The sequence below is a fragment of the Ovis canadensis genome, chromosome 4 (assembly GCF_042477335.2).
Source record: "Ovis canadensis isolate MfBH-ARS-UI-01 breed Bighorn chromosome 4, ARS-UI_OviCan_v2, whole genome shotgun sequence".
NCBI classification, from domain to species: Eukaryota; Metazoa; Chordata; class Mammalia; order Artiodactyla; family Bovidae; genus Ovis; species Ovis canadensis.
The window spans coordinates 30,621,078-30,643,318 of NC_091248.1; the positions used below are offsets into that span (position 1 = coordinate 30,621,078).

Here is a 22,241-nt window from a genome sequence, read left to right on the forward strand (position 1 = left end):
ATTCTTGCCTCCTTTGTCAAAAATGTGGTACCCATAGGTGCATGGGTTTATTTCTGGGCTTTCTGTCTTGTTCTATTGGTCTGTATTTCTGTTTTTGTGCCAGTACCAAATTTTCTTGATGACTGTAACTTTGTAGTATAATCTGAAGTCAGGAAGGTTGATTCCTCCAACTCCATTCTTCTTTCTCAAGACTGCTTTGGCTATTCGGGGTCTTTTGTGTTTCCATATGAATTGTGAAATTTTTTGTTCTAGTTCTGTGAAAAATGTCATTGGTAATTTGATAGGGATCACATTGAATCTGTAGATTGCATTTGGTAGTACAGTCATTTTCACAATATTGATTTTCCCTACCCAGGAACATGGAATATCTCTCTTCTTTTGTCTCCTTAGGTAAGTTTATTCCTAGATATTTAATTCTTTTTGTTGCAATGGTGAATGGGATTGATTCCTTAATTTTTCCTACTGATTTTTCATTGCTAGTATATGGAAATGCAAATGATTTCTGTGTGTTGATTTTGTATCCTGAAACTGTGCTAAATTCACTGATCAGCTTTAGTAATTTTCTGATACTATCTTTAGGCCTTTCTATCTACAATATCATGTCATCTGCAAACAGTGAGAGCTTTTCTTCTTTTCCAATCTGGATTCCTTTTATTTCCTTTTCTTCTCTGATTGCTGTACCTAGAATTTCCAGAACTATGTTGAATAATAGTGGTGAAAATGGGCATCCTTGTCTTGTTCCTGATCTTAGGGGGAATGCTTTCATTTTTTTCTCCACTGAGAATAGTGTTTGCTATAGGCTTATCATATATGGCCTTTACTATGTTGAGATAGGTTCCTTCTATGCATATTTTTAAAGAGTTTTAGTCATAAATGGATGCTGAATTTTGTCAAAAGCTTTTTCTACATCTACTGAGATTATCGCATGGTTTTTGTCTTTCAATTTGTTAATATGGTGTATCACATTGATTAATTTGTGTATACTGAAGTATCTTTGCATCCCTGAAATAAACTCAATTTAATAAACCCACTTAATCCATTTACATTTAAAGTAATTATTGATATATATGTTCCTATTGCCATTTTCTTAATTGTTTGGGGTTGATTTTGTAGATCTTTTTTCTTATCTTGTATTTCTTGACTACATAAGTCCCTTTAATATTTGTTGTAAAACTGGTTTGGTGGTACTGAATTCTCTTAACTTTTGCTTGTCTTCTTCAGGCAAGCTTTTTATTTCTCCATCGATTTAGAATGAGATCCCGGCTGAGTACAGTAATCTTGTAGATTTTTCCCTTTCAGTACTTTATATATATATTTTTTCCTTTCAGTACTTTAAATGTATCCCTTCTGGCCTGCAGAGTTTCTGCTGAAAGATCAGCTGTTAAGCATATGGGCTTTCCCTTGTGTGTTACTTGCTGCTTTTCCCTCACTGCTTTTAATATTCTTTCTGTTTAGTCTTAGTTAGTTTGATTAGTATGTGTCTTGGCATATTTCTCTTTGGGTTTATCCTGTGTGGGACTCTTTGTGCTTCTTGGACTTGATTGACCTATTTACTTTTCCATGTTGGGGAAGTTTTCAACTATAAAATCTCTTCAAAAATTTTCTCATATACTTTTTCTCTTCTTCTTCTGGGACCCCTATAATTCGAATGTTAATGCATTTGATATTGTCCCAGAGGTCTCTGAGACTATCCTTAGTTCTTTTCATTCTTTTTACTTTGTTCGGATCTTCAGAAGTTATTTCCACTATTTTATTTTCCAGCTCATTGATTTACTCTTCTGCTTCAGATATTCTGCTATTGATTCCTTCTAGAGTATTTTTAATTTCAGTAATTGTGTTGTTTGTATGTTTATTCTTTAATTCTTCTAGGCCTTTGTTAATTGATTCTTGCATTTTCTCCATTTAGTTTTCAAGGTTTTTGATCATCTTTACTATCATTATTCTGAATTCTTTTTCAGTTGGTTTGCCTATTTCCTCTTCATTTATTTGGGCTTCTGTGTTTCTAGTTTGTCCCTTCATTTGCGTAGTATTTCTCTGCCTTTTCATTATTATTTTTTTTAACTTATTGTGTTTGAGGTCTCCTTTTCCCAGGCTTCAGGGTTGAATTCTTTCTTCCTTTTGGTTTCTGCCCTCTAAGATTGGTCCAGTGGTTTGTGTAAGCTTTGTATAGGTTTGGATTTGTGCTGAATTTTTTGTTTGTTTTTCCTCTGATGGGCAAAGCTGAGTGAGGTGGCAATGCTGTCTGCTGATGACTGAGTTTGTATATTTGTTTTATTTGTTGTTTAGATGAGGCATCCTGCACAGGACACCATGGTTGGGTGATGCTAGGTCTTGTATTCAAGTGGTTTCCTTTGTGCAAGTTCTCACTATTTGATACTCCCCAGCAGCAGCACGACTGAAAGGACTTAGCAGCAGCAGCAGCAGCAGCAGCAGCAGCAGCAGCAGCAGCAGCAGCAGCAGCAGCAGCAGCAGCAGCAGCAGCAGCAGCAGGGTTAGTTCTCTGGTGGTCTAGAGTCTTGGAGTCAGTGCTCCCACTCCAAAGGATCAGGGCTTGATCTCTGGTCAGGAACAAAGATTCCACAAGCGGTTTGTATTAAGTGAGATTAAAACAAATACTCCAAACCGAGAAACCAAACAGGAACCCCAGACAAATGGCAGTTACAAAATCAGCAAATAATAATTAAAATATTGGAACATATACACCCATAAGCAAAGTCAAAACAGTCCAACAAAAATAAAGTACAATAGATTGACCTGGCAAATAAAGGAAACCAAAATTATATCTACCAGTTAAAAACAAAACAAACTAAAGCACAAACTGGAAAACCAAATGAAAGCAAGGTGCCAGTTGGGGAATAAAGCAATGAAAATAAAACAAATATGTTGAGAGGAAAGGAAAGAAAGAAAGAATAGACATGCAAAGTTAAATAGAGGTAGATAAAGAAGATTTATATACAGTAAAGCTTAAATGCAAGGGGAAAAGAACAGTAGGAAAAGCAAACAAAGGAATAAATGTAGAAAAAATAATAATAGGTTTAAAAAGTTAAAAATTATAACGAGAGAAGAAAAAAAAAAAAAAAAAGGAAAACTCCAGAGAACTGGAAAGCCCTATGTAGAGGCAGAGGTTTATAACAACAGTAAAAAATGTGACTGAGGGAAAAAAAATAAAGCTCAAAAGCTTAATTAGATTTCATAGTGCCAATAAAATTGACAACTACAATGAGAGGCAGGAGGTAAGGGGGGGAAAAGAATCTACAGAACAAGCCAAAACATAAGAATAATAAATGAAAGCCCAGAGATAAATCCATGCACCTATGGACACCTTATCTTTGACAAAGGAGGCAAGAATATACAATGGAAAAAAGACAATCTCTTTAACAAGTGGTGCTAGGAAAACTGGCCAACCACTTGTAAAAGAATGAAACTAGAACACTTTCTAACACCATACACAAATATAAACTCAAAATGGATTAAAGATTTAAACGTAAGACCAGAAATTACAAAACTCCTAAAGGAAAACATAGGCAAAACACTCTCTGACATAAATCACAGCAGGATCCTCTATGTCCCACCTCCCAGAGTAATGGAAATAAAAGCAAAAATAAACAATTGGGACCTAATTAAAAGCTTTTGCACAACGAAGGAAACTATAAGCAAGGTGAAAAGACAGCATTCAGAATGGGAGAAAATAATAGCAAATGAAGCAACTGACAAAGAATTAATCTCAAAAATATACAAGCAACTCCTGCAGCTCAATTCCAGAAAAATAAATGACCCAATCAAAAAATGGGCCAAAGAACTAAACAGACATTTCTCCAAAGACGACATATAGATGGCTAACAAACACATGAAAAGATGCTCAACATCACTCTTTATCAGAGAAGTGCAAATCAAGACCACAATGAGGTACCATCTCATGCCAGTCAGAATGGCTACTATCCAAAAGTCTACAAAGAATAAATGCTGGAGAGGGTGTGGGGAAAAGGGAACCCTCTTACACTGTTGGTGGGAATGCAACTATGTAGACCTGTGAGGAGATTCCTTAAAAAACTGGAAATAGAACTGCCATATGACCCAGCAATCCCACTGCTGGGCATAAACACTGAGGAAACCAGAATTGAAAGAGACACGTGTACCGCAATGTTCATCGCAGCACTGTTTATAATAGCCAGGACATGGAAACAACCTAGATGTCCATCAGCAGATGAATGGATAAGAAAGCTGTGGTACATATACACAATGGAGTATTACTCAGCCATTAAAAAGAATGCATTTGAATCAGTTCTAATGAGGTGGATGAAACTGGAGCCTATTATACAGAGTGAAGTAAGTCAGAACGAAAAACACCAATACAGTATACTAACGCATATATACGGAATTTAGAAAGATGGTAACGATAACCCTGTATGCGAGACAGCAAAAGAGACACAGATGTATAGAACAGTCTTTTGGACTCTGTGGGAGAGGGAGAGGGTGGGATGACTTGAGAGAATAGCACTGAAACATGTATATTATCATATGTGAAACAGGTCGACAGTCCAGGCTCAATGCATGAGACACGGTGCTCAGGGCTGGTGCACTGGGATGGCCCAGATGGATGGGATGGGGAGGGAGGTGGGAGGGGGTTCAGAATGGGGAATACATGTGCACCCATGGCTGATTCATGTCAATGTATGGCAAAACCCACTACAATACTGTGAAGTAATTAGCCTCCAATTAAAATAAAATAAAATAAAAGAATAATAAATGTTTTTCTTGAGTCTCTGCTGTCAGAGTCCTTTCCCTCTCTGGGAGTCACAGTCCACCTCACCTCCCTAGGATGCCCTCCAACACTGTGCTGATCTCTGGAGCTGCTGTGGGGGCAGCTCAGATTCTTATCTGGTCCTACTCCTGTGTGGTCTTGCCTCCATTGTCCACAGCTATCAGAACTAGTGAGCTTTGTTTTGTGGGGGCTCTCAGTGTCCTTTTATATATTCCATAGACATGGAGTCTGCTGAGTTGATTGTGTGGATTTAATGTGCAGCTTATACATTTGGTGGGAAGGTTTTGGGTCTTCTTCCTTAGCCACACTGCCCCTGGGTTTCAATTGTGGCTTTATTCCCACCTTTGCATGTGGGTCGTCCACTGGGGTTTGCCCCTGAAGCTGCCCTGGAGGACTTGGGTCTGCCCTTGTGAGGGCCAGGTGTGGAGGTGGCATGGCTGCTGGGGTTGCAGGGGTTCTGGTAGCACCAGGTACTCAGAGGAGTTGGCAGCTAGGGCAGCAGGAAATATAGTGCTCTAGAAGGGCGTGGCGACCAGTATTGGCCAATACATGCCAGTCTTCTTGCCTGGAGAAAGCCCCCGACAGAGAAGCCTGGCAGGCCACAGTCTACAGGGTTGCAGACTTGGATATGACAGAAGCGACCCTGTACGCATAGATGGAAGACTTTTTTTTTTTTGCCTGTGGCAGCTCTGCCCCAGTGAGAGTTGAGCGTGAAGGTGGCGCAGCTGCTTGGCTTGGGGGGACCCTGGCAGCACCAAGTGTGCAGGGACATAGACTGCCTCTGCCCCAGGAGTTATGGTCCTATCAGAGTCTTTTTTAGAGCCGCTTGTAGCTGGCAATCAGAAGTCCTCTTTGGCACTCTTTCTCCCCAGCTTCGCCTGTTCAGGCACTTGCAGGGCTCCCTTGCCTGGGGTCCTTCTCTGTGGTTTGGCACGTCAGGCACACAGAGGGGCCCCCCTGGCTGGGGTCCTGCTCTCTAGTTCAGTGTGTCAGGCATTCGGTGGGTCAGTCTACTGTTCAGCCGCCAATGAGACAGAGAGGCTATGATGATGGCTCCACCCCACTATGCATGACTCAGCACTATCGCCTTGCTTCCAAGTCTGCCCAGCTTTCCTCCACAGGCATTTCCCCCCATGATCTCCTCCCTCACATTCCCTTGATCCATCTCTACTCACTCAGCAGCAGTCCTCACCCTGGGATTGCTCCACAATCCCTAAACTCCAGCTCCCAGCTGCTGCACCTTCCAGGGGACCTGTGTCCCTGTCTGAGGTATGTATGGCTGCAGCAAGGACTGTCTGCTTCTCATTCCATTTAGGCTGCCACAGATCAGCTGTTTCACCCTCAGCCTTACATGTTTCTCCTCTGACTCAGATAATTGCCCCGATGTGGGGATTGGAGCCCTGCTTCAGTTCCCCCACCCACTGAGGGCAGGTCCAGTCTTACTAACACTCCTGGTTTTCCCACTAGTTGCTTCATCCTACTGAGTTCTGTGTGGCTTTAGATATTCTTTTCCATTGGTCAGGTACTCCTTTCTGCACGCACTTCTGTGTCTGAAGGTGTATGTGGAGAGAGATGTACTCCGCATCAACCTACTCCTCTGCCATCTTGTTCCAAATCCGTTATTGACTTTTAATCTGTTTTTCAGATATAAGGAAATCTGTCCCCTCAACCCAATCATAATTTAGCACAGCGTGGGATATTACACTTTTGTAAGTGAAATCCAAACACTTCTCTTCTCTCTCTACCTGATCCTTCCAGGAACCGGAAACTCTTAGGTTTTCTGTAGATTTATCAGATGAATAAGAAAGGTTACCTCCTGACTGGTACAAGAACATCGAGATATTTGGGGGACTTCAAGAAGAGAAGGAATCACCCAAATATATAGATTACAGGCACAATCTGATGACAAGCCAATGGTATAGCTTTCCTGGCCTTTAGTTCATGAGGCTCTTTATGGAGAGTTCCAGCAGAACCAATTTAAAAGAGCCTGTGTGATCAATCAACCATAATCAGACTTACTTTGTCAACAGGTTAGTTTTAATTTGGCTATATTTGGTAAAAAATAAAAATAAAAAATGAGGGTCATTTTAGAAAGAAAAAGATGTTTCAATGGATATTAAATTCCAGTTTTGTTGACTGAAGTCAGTATTTACTGCTTAAGACCAACTTCTCAAGTAGCTCCTTGTTACTATGTTACATTACTGTAAAGTTTGAGTCATTAAGAGGATAGTTTAAGCTTTTTTTCTGAAGTCAAACAGTACTCTAAGTGTCTGGATGAAGGTAAAATGCCCCATGACCTGCAACCAGGTGATTATACTTATGGGAAAAGGCATCATTTAGACAACTCTTATCAGGTATTCTTAAAGACCTCATGCACAATGAAGGGAGTTAACTCTCTAATTCATATTTATCACTTAAGAAAGACCTCTGAATTGGACTGGTCTGTAGAAAGGACTGTTGATCCCAAGTGATATCCGCAAGAGGACAAAAAAGGGACGGCAGCCATGGCAGACAGCTAACCCAAGAATCCAGACCAGCTCAGTAAGATCCATCACACTAATTCAGCTGAACTTTTCCCCAAAACTTTGTCTATCAACACTGAAAGTTAGTGTTTTATTTCTAACCATACTGTTGCCACCAGTGTTTAGGAAGGACAGAAAGTTCTCTGATGAAGCTGTCACAGGGTATTATCACTCAGGACACGTACCACTCCCTGCTCCAGTCCTATGGCTTGAAGTCAAACTATGGAGTTTGTATGAAAATTCGGTGTAACTGATAATGTGTCTAACCTGCGAAGTGTTTCCCCATCAGCATGCCTCTGTGCTTACTTGTCTCATCATTTTCCCCCAACTTGGATAAGGAGGCAAATTATATATACACACACACATGCATACACACAACTGTAGCCCCAGCACTGAAGGATGCCACTCACCCAGGGCAGGCAGCTACCATTACGGCAACAAGGGACAATTACTTTGATTATTCATGCATTCTATCTAAGTGGGACATGTGCTGGAAATTTTCACATACTGAGGTCTGGGAAAGTCATTCTGGCTTATAACATGACTTAAATTGAACTTTAGGCTAACCAGAACAGCCCATTTGTGGCCTATTAAACATACACTGTACATCTGTTTTAACCACTGAAAAATACATTAAAAAAATAGAATAACTGTTGTTCAGTTCAGTTGCTCAGTTATGTCTGACTCTTTGTGACTCTAGGGACTGCAGCAGGCCAGGCCTCGTTGTTCAGGAATCCAAAATACAGGTAGGTAGACACTGTGGATGTGGTTTCAGACACAGTTCTATATTACTGAGCACTCGAGTTTTCTAAATAGTATCCGACTCAAGGACACAACCAGATGTTCTCAAAAGATTATCTACTAGCAGCTGCCAGCTGCATCCTTATGGTCTCAAGGTCTCCTCTCAGAGCTAGGAAACCTTTCTCTTAAGAATAGGAGTGGCAAACAAAGTAGCTCAAGCCCCAGCCTCCCAGGTAGGCACTAGATTCTTTAGCCAGAATGCTATTAGATAATAAAATTGCTTTAAATAATATTTTGGCAAAAAGGGAGATGTGTGTCGTGACCAACAACTCCTGTTATGTATAATTTGTATCCCTGGCCTGGAGAGCTATATGTCAATCAATGAAGTAAAAACGGTCTCTCACCCTATACACAAAAATAAACTCAAAATGGCTAAAAGACTTAAATCTAAGACATGACACCATAAAACTTCTGTAAGAGAACATAGCAAGACATTCTCTAACATATAACACAACAATATTTTCTTAGGTCAGTCTCCCAAGGCATTAGAAATTAAGGCAAAAATAAACAAACGAGACTTAACTTAGTAGCTTTGCACAAAATAAACAAAACAAAATGAGAAGACAACTTATGGAATGGGAGAAAACATTTGCAAATGATGTGACCAACAAGGACTTAATTCCCAAAATATATAAACACTTATATACTTCAATAACAACAACAAAAAACCCAGTCAACAAATGAGCAGATCTAAATAGACATTTTACCAGAGAAGATATACAGATAGCCACCAGGCACCTGAAAAGATCCTCCACACAGCTAATTCTTAGAGAAATAGAAATCAAAACTATAATGAGGGATCACCTCACACCAGTCAGAATGGCCATATCAAAAAGTCTACAAACAAGAAATGATAAAGAGGTTGTGGAGAAAAGAGAATCCTTGCACACTGCTGGTGCGAATGTAAACTGGTGCAACCTCTACGGAGAACAGTATGGAAGGTGCTTAAAAAACTAAAAATAGAGCTACCATATGAGCTAACAATCCCACTCCTGAACATACATGCAGAAAAGACAACAATTCTAATTCAAAAAGATACATGTACGCCAATGATCAAAGCAGCGCAATTTACAATAGCTAAGTCATAGAACCATGATGATAGCCTAACTGTCCATCAGCAGATGAATGGATAAAGATGTGGCGTATATGCACACACACACAAATACAATGGAATATTCCTCAGCCATAAGAATGGAATAATGTCACTGGAAGCAACATGGATGGACATAGAAATGATCATACTAAGTCAAACAAAGACAAATATCATATGCTATCACTTACATGTGGAATCTAAAAAAAAAATATACAAGTCAACTTATTCACAAAACAGAAACAGAGGCAAAGACATAGAAAACAAATTTACAGTTATCAAAGGGGAAAGAGGGGGCAGAGACAAATTAGGTGTTTAGGATTAGCAAATACAAACTCCTATATATTAAACAAACAACAAGGGCCTACTGTGTAGTACAGGGAACTGTATTCAATATCTTGTAATAAATTATAAATGGAAAAGAATTTTTAAAAACCATATGTGAAAGTGAAAGTCACTCAGTCATGTCTGACTGTTTGTGACCCCAAGGACTATACAGTCCATGGAATTCTCCAGGCCAGAATACTGGAGTGGGTAGCCCTTCCCTTCTCCAGGGAATCTTTCCAACCCAGGGATTGAACCCAGGTCTCCTGCATTGTAGGTGGATTCTTTACCAGCTGAGCCACAAAGGAAGCCCCCCCAAAGAATATATGCATGTATCTATATTATACATGGATAACTGAATCACTCTGCTATACACCAGAGACTAATGCAGCTACTGAAACCCCTACCGGTGAAGAAGTTAATTGAATGCTGACCACAAGTACATCAAGCCCACATATATTACATATGGATAACTGGATCACTCTGCTATACACAACTAAACTAACACAATCTAAAACTAACCAGTAAATTAACTATACTTCAATTAACAAGAAAACCTAGAGAAGTTAAAACGCAAATACGGAGCAATTAAAAAAGCGGCTCGTTTACTGGATATATGTAAAGAGAACCCACTCCAAAACTTATTTTCCTGCTTGCCATCTAAAATAGGAGGACTATTTGGAGGAACACTACAAGGCGCATTTTAATCATTATCCTCATTGTGATATGTCTGCTAACGTTCCAAGCTCTGTACATGTACTATGACAAAGCAATCGAAGAGAGAGGTAATGTTTTCATAATACAAAATATTGATGCTAGGCTTGAAACTGGGGCATATAACCAATTCTGAATCCATTCCTCAGATTGAGGAAGGACTATACCCCGTTTCAGCAGGAAATACTCAGAGCCCCATTCCATCTAAGATTTGGGGAAAGCTGAAACAGAGTGGAGGCTGAAACCAAATCCTCCTAAAAGTGAGTTCCTTGGCCAAGTTTATGATTAACTTCTCTAACCAAAACTATTCCCTTTCTTGTCCGGTACCTGTTCGCTGTCAAGTTTGAGGACTATCAGAGAAAAGAAGGGATTATAATCAAGTAGAACGTTATGGGGCTCCCCCTGAACAGATTCCCCATATTCTCCATCTACCTGTTGTTTACAGAGAAACTTTAGCCTCCCAGGCCTTCCCCAAGTTCCAAAGAACAAATTTAATCAGAGACACAAGGAACAGCAGAAACAAAGGAAAACTGTCAAGCAAGACAAAATAATAGCAGTCTAACCATAAAGCAAAGTCAAGGATCTTCAGCTCCTCCTCCAGGGCTATGGATATTCATAATATTCTAAGCCATGTCCTTGAGCTGTTTTGCAGCTACTGAAATCCCTTCCAGGTGGAAGAAGTTAACTGAATGTTGACCACAAGCATGTAGACCCCAAACTGATTAGAACCAGAAGGTTGATGTTGACTCCTGATTACCTCACCACCGACCAAAAATAGGAGACTGTCCACCAGTTGATCCCGTATCCCTCTTCCTCACCTTATCTTTAAAAACCCCTCCCTGAAAGTCATCAGGTAATTCAGGCCTTTTCCTTTGGATGTTAGCTTCTGGTACGACTTGCTTGACGCCCTGCAATAAACCCTGCTCTTTCACCACAACCCAGTGTCAGTAGATTGGCCTTGCTGCACTGGTGAGTGGACCCACACTGGGCTGAACAACAAAATTCAGTTACAAAAGACTATGTACTATAAGATCCCATTCTGTCCATTATAGGCAAATTCATGGAGATAGAAAGCAGATTAGTTGTTGCCCTTAGTAGGATGGAATAGGGAGTCATTGATAATGGGTACAGAGTTTCTTCGGGGGATAATAAAAAACGCTCTGGAATTAGACAATGGTGATGGTTGCATGACCTTGTGAAAATACTAAAAAGCACTGAATCATACACTTTAAAAGGGTGAATTTTGTGGTATGTGAATTGCAACTCAATTTTAAAAAATCCAGTGTGCACACACACACAAATCCTACCACATAGGACAGTTAAGAAAATGCCTGGGCTTATGTACGCAAGGCACAGTGTCCAGCAGAGCTCCTCCGGAAAACAGCTGTTTTTATTTTCCACAGTCCATGCAGGGTCAGAAAGAGTGAAGGGAGGAAAGCCATAAACACAGTTACATCAGCCCGACATCTCTGCCTCTGACGTCTGCAGGGACACTCACCGCAGGCTCCTACCTCCTTCTCTGCAGTCCACGGCCTGGTATTCCTGCCTCTCAGCTCGGCGGACTGTCCGGCTTCCCCCACGGGGGCTCTTCAGGCAGGAGGGCTGAGGTGCACCTCCACCCTTGGCCTCCTGCAGACCTCCTCGCCTTCCTCATCTTCCCTGCTCAGGCCTCTCCCCCTTGTCCGCTTGCCCTGCCCAGCCCCAGAAAACCAGCCGCAAGACGGGGACACTTCCGGCCTTAGCGTGCGCCCACCCTCCTCTCCTCTCCAGGTGCTTCATCTTTAACCAAAGGCCTGGTTTCTAGTGTGGAAAAACCTGCTGGGCCCTGGGTTGCTCTCACCATGGGCTCACCCCTGAAGCCCAAGGTGATGAGGCTAGGGTGCCCCCCCCGCCCCCCGCCCCGGGCTGGTTCTGAGGGTGGCTAACAGATGGGTGGCCGGCTGCAGGGAGCAAGAGCTCAGGAGAGTGTGTCATCAGGATCTGTTCTGTCCTGCTAGTTTCTTCCTTCACGCTGGAGCCAAAGTCACAGCTCACCCAGGAGGGCAGCTCCCGCCGGCAGGATAAAAATACCCCTCAGTTTGACTATTGAGCCCATTCATGGCCAACTCAGCCATGAAAGGCCAGGAGAGAGCAAACAGGGCGGAATGGTGCTGACTTCCCTGCTTGCTAACACATGGACGAGGCGGGATTTCGGGGCTCACAGGAAGTTCCGATCGCGCTGGTGCCTTCTGCAATGGTGTGACAGCCTTGATGATGAGCATGAATGTTTCTTTTATTGTTCATCAAGCCCTTCGAGGAATTATGGGAGCTCTAGACCATTTTCTCAGGGGAAAAAAAAATCCATAGAGGTGTATTTTCACACAAAATTACAGACAGTCTCTGAGGATATACAGAACTCTTGACGCTAAGAGGTCCATAATTCCCTGGGCCAGAACAGAGACTATAGCAGAGCAGAAAGGATTTAGAAGCCAGCCATCGGAAATAGCATTAAGCTGCTGGAAAAGGGTGGAAGCAATGGTGTTGATCTAGCCAGCCTCCATCCTGAGAATTCTTCTGTCTGCACCAGGGATAGGGCACAGTGGGGGATGCTCTAAATGTGAGACAGACCCTTGGGCACTACAGTGCAGGACCAGAAATAGTAAGGAGATACCTCGGATCGAAATCAATAGAAGAGTTCCCTGGGAAGCAGCTGGAGGAGAAAGCCCCAGAGAGCTGATATATAATCAAGCCTCCACTGATGAGGCATTTCTAAAATCAACTGCCGCATCCCTGGCTGTCAGAGGTGGCCTCTGTCAGAGGTTTCCCGGGCACTTCGGATCAGCTAGTTCTCTGCCAAGTCACGCGATCACCACCCTAATGCAAAGAGTGAAAGTGGCTCAGTCATTTCTGACTCTTTGCGACCCCATGGACTATACAGTCCATGGAGTTCTCCAGGCCAGAATACTGGAGTGGGTAGACGCTCCCTTCTCTAGAGGACCTTCCCAACCCACGTCTCCTGCACTGCAGGCAGATTCCTTACCAGCTGAGCTACCAGGGAAGATACCCTAATGCCAAAGCCAGCAGTTATGCAACACTGAGATTACTGTTCCCACCAGTGGGTGGGGAGGTGGGGGGGGCAGGATTTGTAGCAGCGGAAGGAGGAGCATCTCAATGCCCTTGAACATACGGGAAGTGCCACTAGAGGGTCAGGACATAGGATCAGAGGGGAAAGAAAGAGACGTGAGAATGCCTGAGGGGGGTCCCAGAATTCCATTGCGAACAATCATGTTTTTCTCCAATCATGTTTTTCATGCTCAACGACTGTGGCTCCTCTTCAGAACTCAAGAGCCAGCATTTGGGCCTGTTGACAGCAGCAGAGTCCTCAGGTCAGTCTCTTATCGATTACTTATCAGAAGGCAGGACATAGATGTAAACACATATTCTGTATTAAGGGCAAAGATTCTGTTTTCAAAGAGGGTTCATTCAATTGATTGAAGAAGTTTAACTGAGAGCATTGGAACAGCCTGGGCTGCTCCATGGTCTGGCAAACATTCATCCTCTCTCCCACTCTGCCCAGTCTGGTCTGTACCTCTCTGCTCCTGCTGGCTCCAAGTTTCTGATCACAAGCGTCCCATCACTCTCAACACACAGTCACTCTAGAGCAATGGGATACTTGTAACCAGAAACAATTTGCAATTGCTTCAATGTAATGTTGGTATCTACAGATTTGCCTAGCTTCAGAACCCAAACCCTAGCAGACACCTTGAAGTAAAAGAAGCCTTGGTCCAGGTGTGAGGCAAGGTGGGCTGCAGTCTTGGTTTTCCACTAACACGTAAGTTTGTCTGTGTCCCTCAGTCTCCTCACTTGGATACACAAAGAGCTCTATGATCCCTTTTGACTTCCTTGGACAGTTAAGGACAGCTGCAAGGTGGATATCTTCCAAAGGTCACCAAGAGAGCACCAAGCCTTCTAGCCCCAGTGCCAGGGGTTGACCTCAAAAGGAACCCCAGTGGGGTTTCTGGAAAACATTCCAGTTCTTTCACCCAGCTAATGCCATAGCCCACTGGAAAGGTTACATAGTGCCTCCTCAAAGTCCTGTCAGTCTTCTTCCCAAGGCCCATTCCCTCCTCCCCTAATAATGGAAGCCCAGTTTTCCCTTAAGGAATTGTCCTTTCTCTGTTGCCAGTCCTTGAGGGTTGAGCTCCAGGGACAGGCTCATGAAAAGCTGGGCAAATAGCCTATTTTCCACCCCAGTGGTTGACTGATGATTGGATGAAGGACAAAGGCAGACTCAAATCAAGACTTTGGGCAAAGATGCTGGAGGCCTTTGGCTTCTTTATGGAATGAAGCCTCACAGAAGAAATCAGAGCTGGGAGCTGAAGAGGAGACAGTTGTTGAGAACAACATTTGAGCCCCTAGATCCAGCCATGCCTGAAAGCCTACACCTGGACTTTCAGTTACCTGAGCAAATAAATCCATTCCCACTTTTTTGTTGTTGAAGGGAATTTGAGTTGAATTAGGTGTCAATAATAAAGAGTTCTTTGAACTTTCTGATTTTCTCATTCATGCATGCCTGTCAATGTTGCCAAATCTGAGTTATGTCTGATTAAAAGAAGAGGAAGGGGAGGAAGAGGAGGAGGAAGCAGCAGAAAAAGAGAAAGAGAGAGCAGGATAAGAAGTAGAAGTTATTACATCTAAAAGCTGCATGAAAGGCAAGGTCTAATGCACTGTTGGTAATTATATATAGCACTGTTGAGTCACCACTTCCTGTCCTGTACCCATCACAAGTATCACTCATTTATAAGAATTCTTCTCAATGCAGAATTCTTGGCACCCACTGCTAATCACCTGCAGTTGACTCCAACCTGAAATCTATTTCCAGCAAAGCTAAGACGCCTACTGATTCAATGGACATGAACTTGGGCAAACTCTGGAAGATGGTGAGGGACAGGGAGGCCTGGAGCACTGCAGTCCATGGGGTCGTGAAGAGTCGGACACGATGTAGCTACTGAACAACAACAATAGAGACACCTACAGCACTACGCTATGACTGATGCCAGTCCCGGGACTGGGAGATGGTTTAAACCAAGGCAGAGCATTAACCACCATGGCCAGTCTGGAGGACACGTCGACCACAAAGACAGAAGCAACTTCGCCATACTGGCAAAATCAAACAGTGCTAATAAGTAGCCCCGAGCCACTGCTGGGTGCCGTCTTAACCCACAGGGCTAGGCGGGCTCACATGGCAGCCTCGGGGTCGGGGTGGGGGCCTCAGCCCTGGCCCTACGCCCAGTGTCAACACTGGCCACAACATGATGACCCCGTAAGCCCATTGGCAACTCCAGGCTCCCATGGCTGCCAATTCTGAGCAGGTAATGTCTTCTTGGGCATCAACCTCTGGCAACAATAAGTGCTGGTTCTAAGCTGGAGCATTTCTAATCCTCAAGCTGACGGATGCTTCTCTGCCTCCCTCAGAACTCAAAATCAACCTGACGTTTCTCAAATCACATCTTGAAGGCAAATGAGTCTGCAACGTGCACCGAAGCCTAAGCCAGCCAGGGAAAGGAGGAGAAAGTAGAAACATCCTGGCTCCCTCCCTTAAATGTGAATATTCTGGCTGTATTGGTGGGGGCAAGGGGAGAGGGGAGGGGAACATCTCCAAGGGATGGGAAGTTCCCCCAAACCAGGTGCTCTCTGGTGTCCCTGAGGGTTCAGAGCAGCCTCACGACACAGGATGAAAATTAAGGAGAAGCAAGACTGGTGCATGAAGAGGTGAGGCGCCTTCACTTCTAGCCAGAAACAGCCTGGCCTGAGGCAGACCCTGGAGGAAGCCGCCGGGCAGGGCCGGTGCTTAGGCCACTTAAAAGAGAATTAGGCAGCAGCTGCTTCTCCTTAGACTGGAGAGGTGGTCGAAGGGGCTTTGTGTGAGCCTGGATCAAAACACGCCTATCAGGAGGGATCAAGAGCCTGGCCAAGTGGACTGCAGACAGAAAAGGGAATGAGGTTTTTTGCTTTTTCTTTTTTTTAGCAAAAATGTAGAAACCCAGGGAGGAAACTCTTTTTTTAAATTGTAGCAACAGCTGTCCAATGACCACAATCCTCCTCTCCCCTTCACCCACCGATCAAACTTTAAAAATGCAACCTGTTAGTATTTACAGTGATCCTTAGAAGGAGATCAGCCCTGGGATTTCTTTGGAAGGAATGATGCTAAAGCTGAAACTCCAGTACTTTGGCCACCTCATGCGAAGAGTTGACTCATTGGAAAAGACTCTGATGCTGGGAGGGATTGGGGGCAGGAGGAGAAGGGGACGGCAGAGGATGAGATGGCTGGATGGCATCACTGACTGATGGACATGAGTCTGAGTGAACTCTGGGAGATGGTGATGGACAGGGAGGCCTGGTGTGCTGCGATTCATGGGATCATAAAGAGTTGGACACGACTGAGTGACTGAATTGAACTGAACTGAACTGATTCAACAGAAATGAACGGCTGCACCCCTTGGGTTCCTGAACAGCCGAGCTCCCTGGGCCTCTAGCCTGGATGAGGTGGTCCAGCCCTCCCGCTTTAACTCCTTACAGCTGCAAACAAATGGGACCCAGGACGAAACCAGGAGGTCATAATCAACACCCCACACAGGGCAGCCTTCACTCAGCAATCATTAGTTCCCGTGCTTACAAGGTGACTCCAGAGGGCCGAACACCGGGGAGACAAGAGACGGTTTAGGAAGCTGAGACTTCGTCCTCTTGTGGGGTGGCAATATCCGGTGGTAGACTCAAGCACAGGTCTTCTGAGATGGGCGGCCAGGGCGAGAGAGGAGCAGCAGTTCCTCAAAGGAAAACAGGGCTACGCTTTGAGCCGTCCCAGTGGGAGAGCTGGGGTCTGAGGAGGCTCCTGAGGGGCGGGTAGCATCGTGAAGGCTGCTGAGGGCAAGGAGACGGGGCGTCCCGGGTTCCATGAGCAGCAAACGCACAGCCCTAGAAAGGAGTGGGGGTCCGAGGGGTCCCGCGAGCCTTCCTGCGTGTGTGTTGGGTGGGAGGATAGGGGAAGCGAGGTGGGGCCCCTGGGGCAGTATATTCGTCTCCTCAAAGGCCACAAATGCCAGGCTGAGGAATCTGCTAAATGAGATTCTAACAAAAACGATGGCCGGCCACGCTGCTCCGGCTTAGAGGCGAGCAAAGGGGGACCCACCGCGCGCATGCTCCGAAGGCCAGACGCCGTCTTACCTGTGTCTCCTCCAGCCACGCAGGCAGGGCTGCCCGCAGCCCGGCTTCCAGGCTGTTCCGCTGGGGCTGCTGCTGGGGCCGGGCACCCTGGGGCAGGGAGGCCCAGCGCCTCTGTGCCCTTGGAGAAGCGGCCCCGGGACTGAGGACGCCTCCCAGCCTAGCTGAGCTCAGAACTGCCGCGGGGCTGGTCCCGGACTCTACCCGACCTCCCCCCGCCACCACCACCGCGCCCTCCGCGGGCGCGCATCCTGGCGGGCTGGCTTCTGTGTGGACTCTCAGCACGTCACCTGGGACGTGGGAGGGAAGGTAAGGCCCTAGCCCGGGAGTTTCTGACTGGGATGGGCCTGAGTCGCTTTTGGGTTGTTCAGTCGCGTCCAACTCTTTGCAACCCCATGAACTGCAGAAGCCAGGCTTGCCTGTCTTGCACTATCTCCCAGAGTCTGCTTAAACTCCTGTCCAGAGTTCGTGATGCTACCCAACCATCTCTTCTGCCACCCTCTTCTCCTTTTGCCCTCAGTCTTTCCCAGCATCAGGGTCTTTTCCAGTGAGTCAACTCTTCGCATCAGGTGGCCAAAGCATTGGAACTTCAGCTTCAGTCCTTCAAATATTCAGGGGTTTGTGCCCACGTGCAAAGCTGCTATTCCCCCCTGTAAGCCAAGGGTCCACCCTGCTGCCTGCACTGCAGTATCTGGGGGAGGTCTGGGTCATATTGGCAGTTTCATCCAGGTGGGACCTGTCTCTTTCCTCTCTCTCCAGCCCCCACCCTACAGCACCCCCACCTGAGTCCCCCCTTCTCCCCAACAGACTCATTAACTTTGCGTGTCAAATATCTTTTCCATTTAATTAAAAAAAAACAAAACAGTTAATGTCACACGGGGCTCCAGAAATACATGCTTCTGAATTCCAGCCAAGGAGAGGGCTGGAGAGCTGAGATCTGCAGACATGGCTGGCTTCCACAGACAAGTTTGTGCAGCGCTGACCAGCTCAGTCCCTCTGCCCATGAGAGAACCCGCGGCCCAGGAGGCAAGGTCAGGGGAGTCTTTGGTTGGCTGGAGCTTCACCTGTAGCTTGCTGGAAGGTGGCTGGGCAGGAAGAGGCAGTCTCCCTGCAGCCCCCCTCTAAGAGGGACATGGGCCAGGGGTACAAAAGGAGGCATTTAAGCCTCCTAAGACTTCCGCTGCCTCTGAGGCTGGAGGACACCTTCTTTCAACCTAACACTGATGTGAACTTGGACCTTGTAGCAACCCGGTGACACAGCAGCAGTCAGCAGAAGGAGTTGTCAGCTTGATGGGCCTGGACACAGCTCCTAGACCATCACTGTCAGGTCTGTGTAGAGGACACACGGAAACCTTTACACCAAATGAGAGTAAATAATTCTACCAATATAAACAGGGCCTTTGACCCTTTCATTTTATTAAAATGGCACGTAAATATTAAAACAGCATACTGATCACTTCCTACATCCATGAGCCCCCCGGCATGTTGATCTGGAGCCACTTGTGGGCTCCCTCCCAGACGGAGGCAGCAGACTCATGCATTGAGCAATTCATGTTCTTTATCGGTTTTCCCAACAGCATCAGGATTTGATAGTGGGTCGAGATCAGCAAAAAGGCTGAACCAGGCAGTCAGGTCTGAGGAGGCCTTGGCAGGCTCTGGGGAGAGAAGAGGACACATTAGCACAGCCTCCTTGCTAACTCCCATCTCTGCCAGGCTTCAGGGCCGGGAGCATCTTCAAGAGGGAAGACGCTCAGTTGGACAAACCGTGCTGCTTTTGGTCTTTAAGCCTTGTTAGGATATTCCATGCCCCATTGTTGGCTGGTTGGCCGAGTAACATTTCTATACCATGGCCTTTATAAATCTGCACAAACAGTGAGCTCTTGTGTTAATCCCCAATCGGCACCCCTACCCAGCAGATGGCCACGGCCCACAGAGCTGCCTGAACCCCCAGACCCTGTGCTTCAGCACTACCAGGAAATAGCAGTCATTTGAGAAACCAGACTGAATGACTCAGGAAGTAAGGTGCCTTCCAGTGTCCCTTGGAGGAATCTTCAAATCTGCTAGGTCAAAAGAAATAGGGTGACTACTCTTTTCAGCCTTCTTTAACCCTCTCCCATCAGAGGAAGGGGGGCTTAGACATGCCTCCCCTTCCCCACTGGGCTCTAAACTGCCCCCAAGCCCCTCACCCTCCATGCTCCATAGAGTCTTGCCTTCAAGTGTTCTTTTACCGAACCACCTGCCCTAACTTCTTGAATGCCATGATGACAGAGTCCAATTATTTTCCAGATGAGGAAAGCATTTTCAAAAGAGTGCCCGATGCAAGAGATTTACAAAGAAGTTGGGGGCTCTTCTCTATATAAATTGTTCCACATGAGAATCTAAGTTCATTGACTTGGATGACCTATGCTTTTTTTCTTTCTCCAACAGGTGGGACCATCAAAAACATGAAGAAAATGTCTGACAGGTTATCCTTCTAACCAAAAGCAGCTAGGAATGTGCTTGCCATCTGGTTGAGGAGAATCTCGAAAAATACTGGTAGGACAAGTTGCTAAAAGTGCTTCTATGAATAGTGTGGTGGTGAGTACTGATGAGATTATGCCAACATACACAGGGTCTTTGATTTTTTCACTAAAATGGCACTTAAACATAAAGACAGTGTACTGATCCCTTTATAGTTCTGATTTTTCCTCCCTTTATCGTTTTTTCCAGTCTCTTGTAAATATATTACTTTATAATGAGACAACAATGCATCTATTATAGAGATAAGCTATTGGAAACAAGCGTAGTTAGTAATATGCAAGCTGTTACTATGTAACATTAATTTCACAGCGTGCAGTTAGCCCCTAAAACACTTGGTTTATTTTGATATGATAAACTGAGACTTTACAGAGAGCTCAATATAGCTTGGTGGAGGTGGGGGAGACAATTTGGTTTTTTTTTTTAAGGGGCTATAACTTGTCTTTCTTTAGTCCTATAGGAGGTCACACAAAGAAACTGTATGGAGCAAGACTGATTTTGGAGGATTAGTCTGTTCTTGATAGAGAATATCAAGATATCTTAGTGATAGCACCAGTGAAATACACCCCACCTCCCCCCTCCCCAGGGGGGGGCTTTCCGATGGTGGGTGTAGCCCAGCTGTGAGCAGCCAGGTGATTATACTTGCTGGGAGGGAAATCCTCACACTCCCCAGACCTCCACTGTGGGAGGGAAAGCCAGGTGCAACGCACAACACCCAAAAGAACATCAAGGGACTGCTCTCTAACGATAACAAAACTGACACTTCCTTTAATGTCCTGTGGTCAACACAGGGAAAGTGATGACCAGAGGCAGAGAGAGATGCAGAGACAGATGAGATCGTCCTCAGGCAGATGTGCTATCTCAAAAGAGAGTAGATTTCACAAGCTTGAAAGGCCCTTTTTTGACAACTAAGGCACCTGGCTCTTTGCAAAAAGCATTAATCAGATGCTTTGTCTGGTGGAAGCAATGGTATTTTCAGCTAAGGATCCCAGTCTCAGAGGCCATTTTCTCCCTTACTGTTGTCATCCAGCCTTGGAGAACACCCGGTCACATACAGACAGATGTCTGAGTCCTCCTCATTAGATCTGATAGAGCCAATTATGAATGAGGACCTTAAGCCAGGAAAAAGTTAAAATGTTAGTTGCTAGGATCATGCACAACTCTCAGCCCTTATAGCCCCGCCTCTGAATCCCAGGTGCTCCAGTGGAAATTAGTAAGGAGATAAAGCGAAGAGTGTTAGGCCGCTGGAAAGGAAAGTGACAGTCACTGAAGGGGGAGAGAATGATTATTACCTTTCACTGCAGGGTAGTTGACATTTGGACTGCTTGCCTTTGGTGCTGGCCATGGAGGAGGAGAAGGATTGACACTGCTCTCTGACCAGCCTAATGTTCAAAACCAGAGGTCGTTAGATCTTAGGGAAGAGCAGCCATGCTGTCTCGTCTGTCCCATGTGAGGCACACACATGGCTCTCAACTAGGATGGCCTCCAAAGAGAGAGGAGGCTGGTGTGCCAGGCCCCGTCTTCTGTGTGCCTCATACCTGGAATATGTTTTGGGGGAGAGTGGATAGGTACAATCCTGCCCACTTCAAAGGGGCTTCCCTGGTGACTCAGATGGTAAAGAATCTGCCTGCAATGCAGGAGACTGGGGCTCGGTCCCTGGGTCAGGAAGATCCCCTGGAGAATGAACTGGAAACCCACTCCAGTATTCTGGCCTGGAGAATTCCATAGACAGGGGAGCCTGGTGGGCCACAGTCCATGGGGTGGCAAAGAGTTGGACATGACTGAGTGACTAATGAACACCAACTTGAAAGTATGGAAAATTAGGGGGAAGACTGCAACTGGAAACTGCTAAGGTTAAAGCATTCTTGGTTTCAATTTTATACCCATTTTTCTTACCAAGTGACATCATCTCACGGTCACACCAAAGATTATCAGTAGTGTTCCTAGGAAATCAAGGGCCTTGCTTTTCTGTCCCAAATGGGCACCATTTGGGCCCATGTCACAAAAAGTGAGCACCGTTAAATGCAGTGACTGAATTAGTGAACGACTGGTCTTCTCTATTTCCAGTGTGACCCAGTTTATTTATTTTCCACACAGCTAATTTAAATTGTGAAGTTTAGTTAATACAGATCAGCCCAGTCCAAATATATGAGAGGGAAGAATGTCCGCCTTAACTTGATGCCATGTCCTTATGACAGCATTGATCTTGTCTCACCCAATGTTCTGAAGGCCCTTTGGGCTCTTCCTGTTGCTAACGATTGAGAGGTGTTCAGCAGTCCTGTTTTGTGGGGTGGGGAGCAAGCCTAGTTCC

The 22,241-nt window shown here is 45.1% G+C and overlaps 1 protein-coding gene across 50 annotated transcripts in view; it reads right to left on the reverse strand.

Moving 5' to 3' along the window:
* Nucleotides 1–18,230: 18,230 nt before the first annotated feature.
* The window catches only part of ICA1 (islet cell autoantigen 1), a 165,401-nt gene continuing 161,390 nt past the window's right edge, over nucleotides 18,231–22,241 (reverse strand). For 32 of the 50 annotated variants that reach the window (XM_069587524.1, XM_069587566.1, XM_069587540.1 and 29 more), the window contains 2 exons: nucleotides 21,223–21,312; nucleotides 18,231–19,068 (listed from right to left, as the gene is read on the reverse strand). In XM_069587524.1, the coding sequence (XP_069443625.1) occupies nucleotides 18,947–19,068; nucleotides 21,223–21,312 (212 nt within the window). In that variant the 3' untranslated portion in view covers nucleotides 18,231–18,946. The remainder of the gene's footprint in view (nucleotides 19,069–21,222; nucleotides 21,313–22,241) is intronic. The other 18 variants (XM_069587552.1, XM_069587558.1, XM_069587550.1 and 15 more) reach the window with 1 other exon arrangement.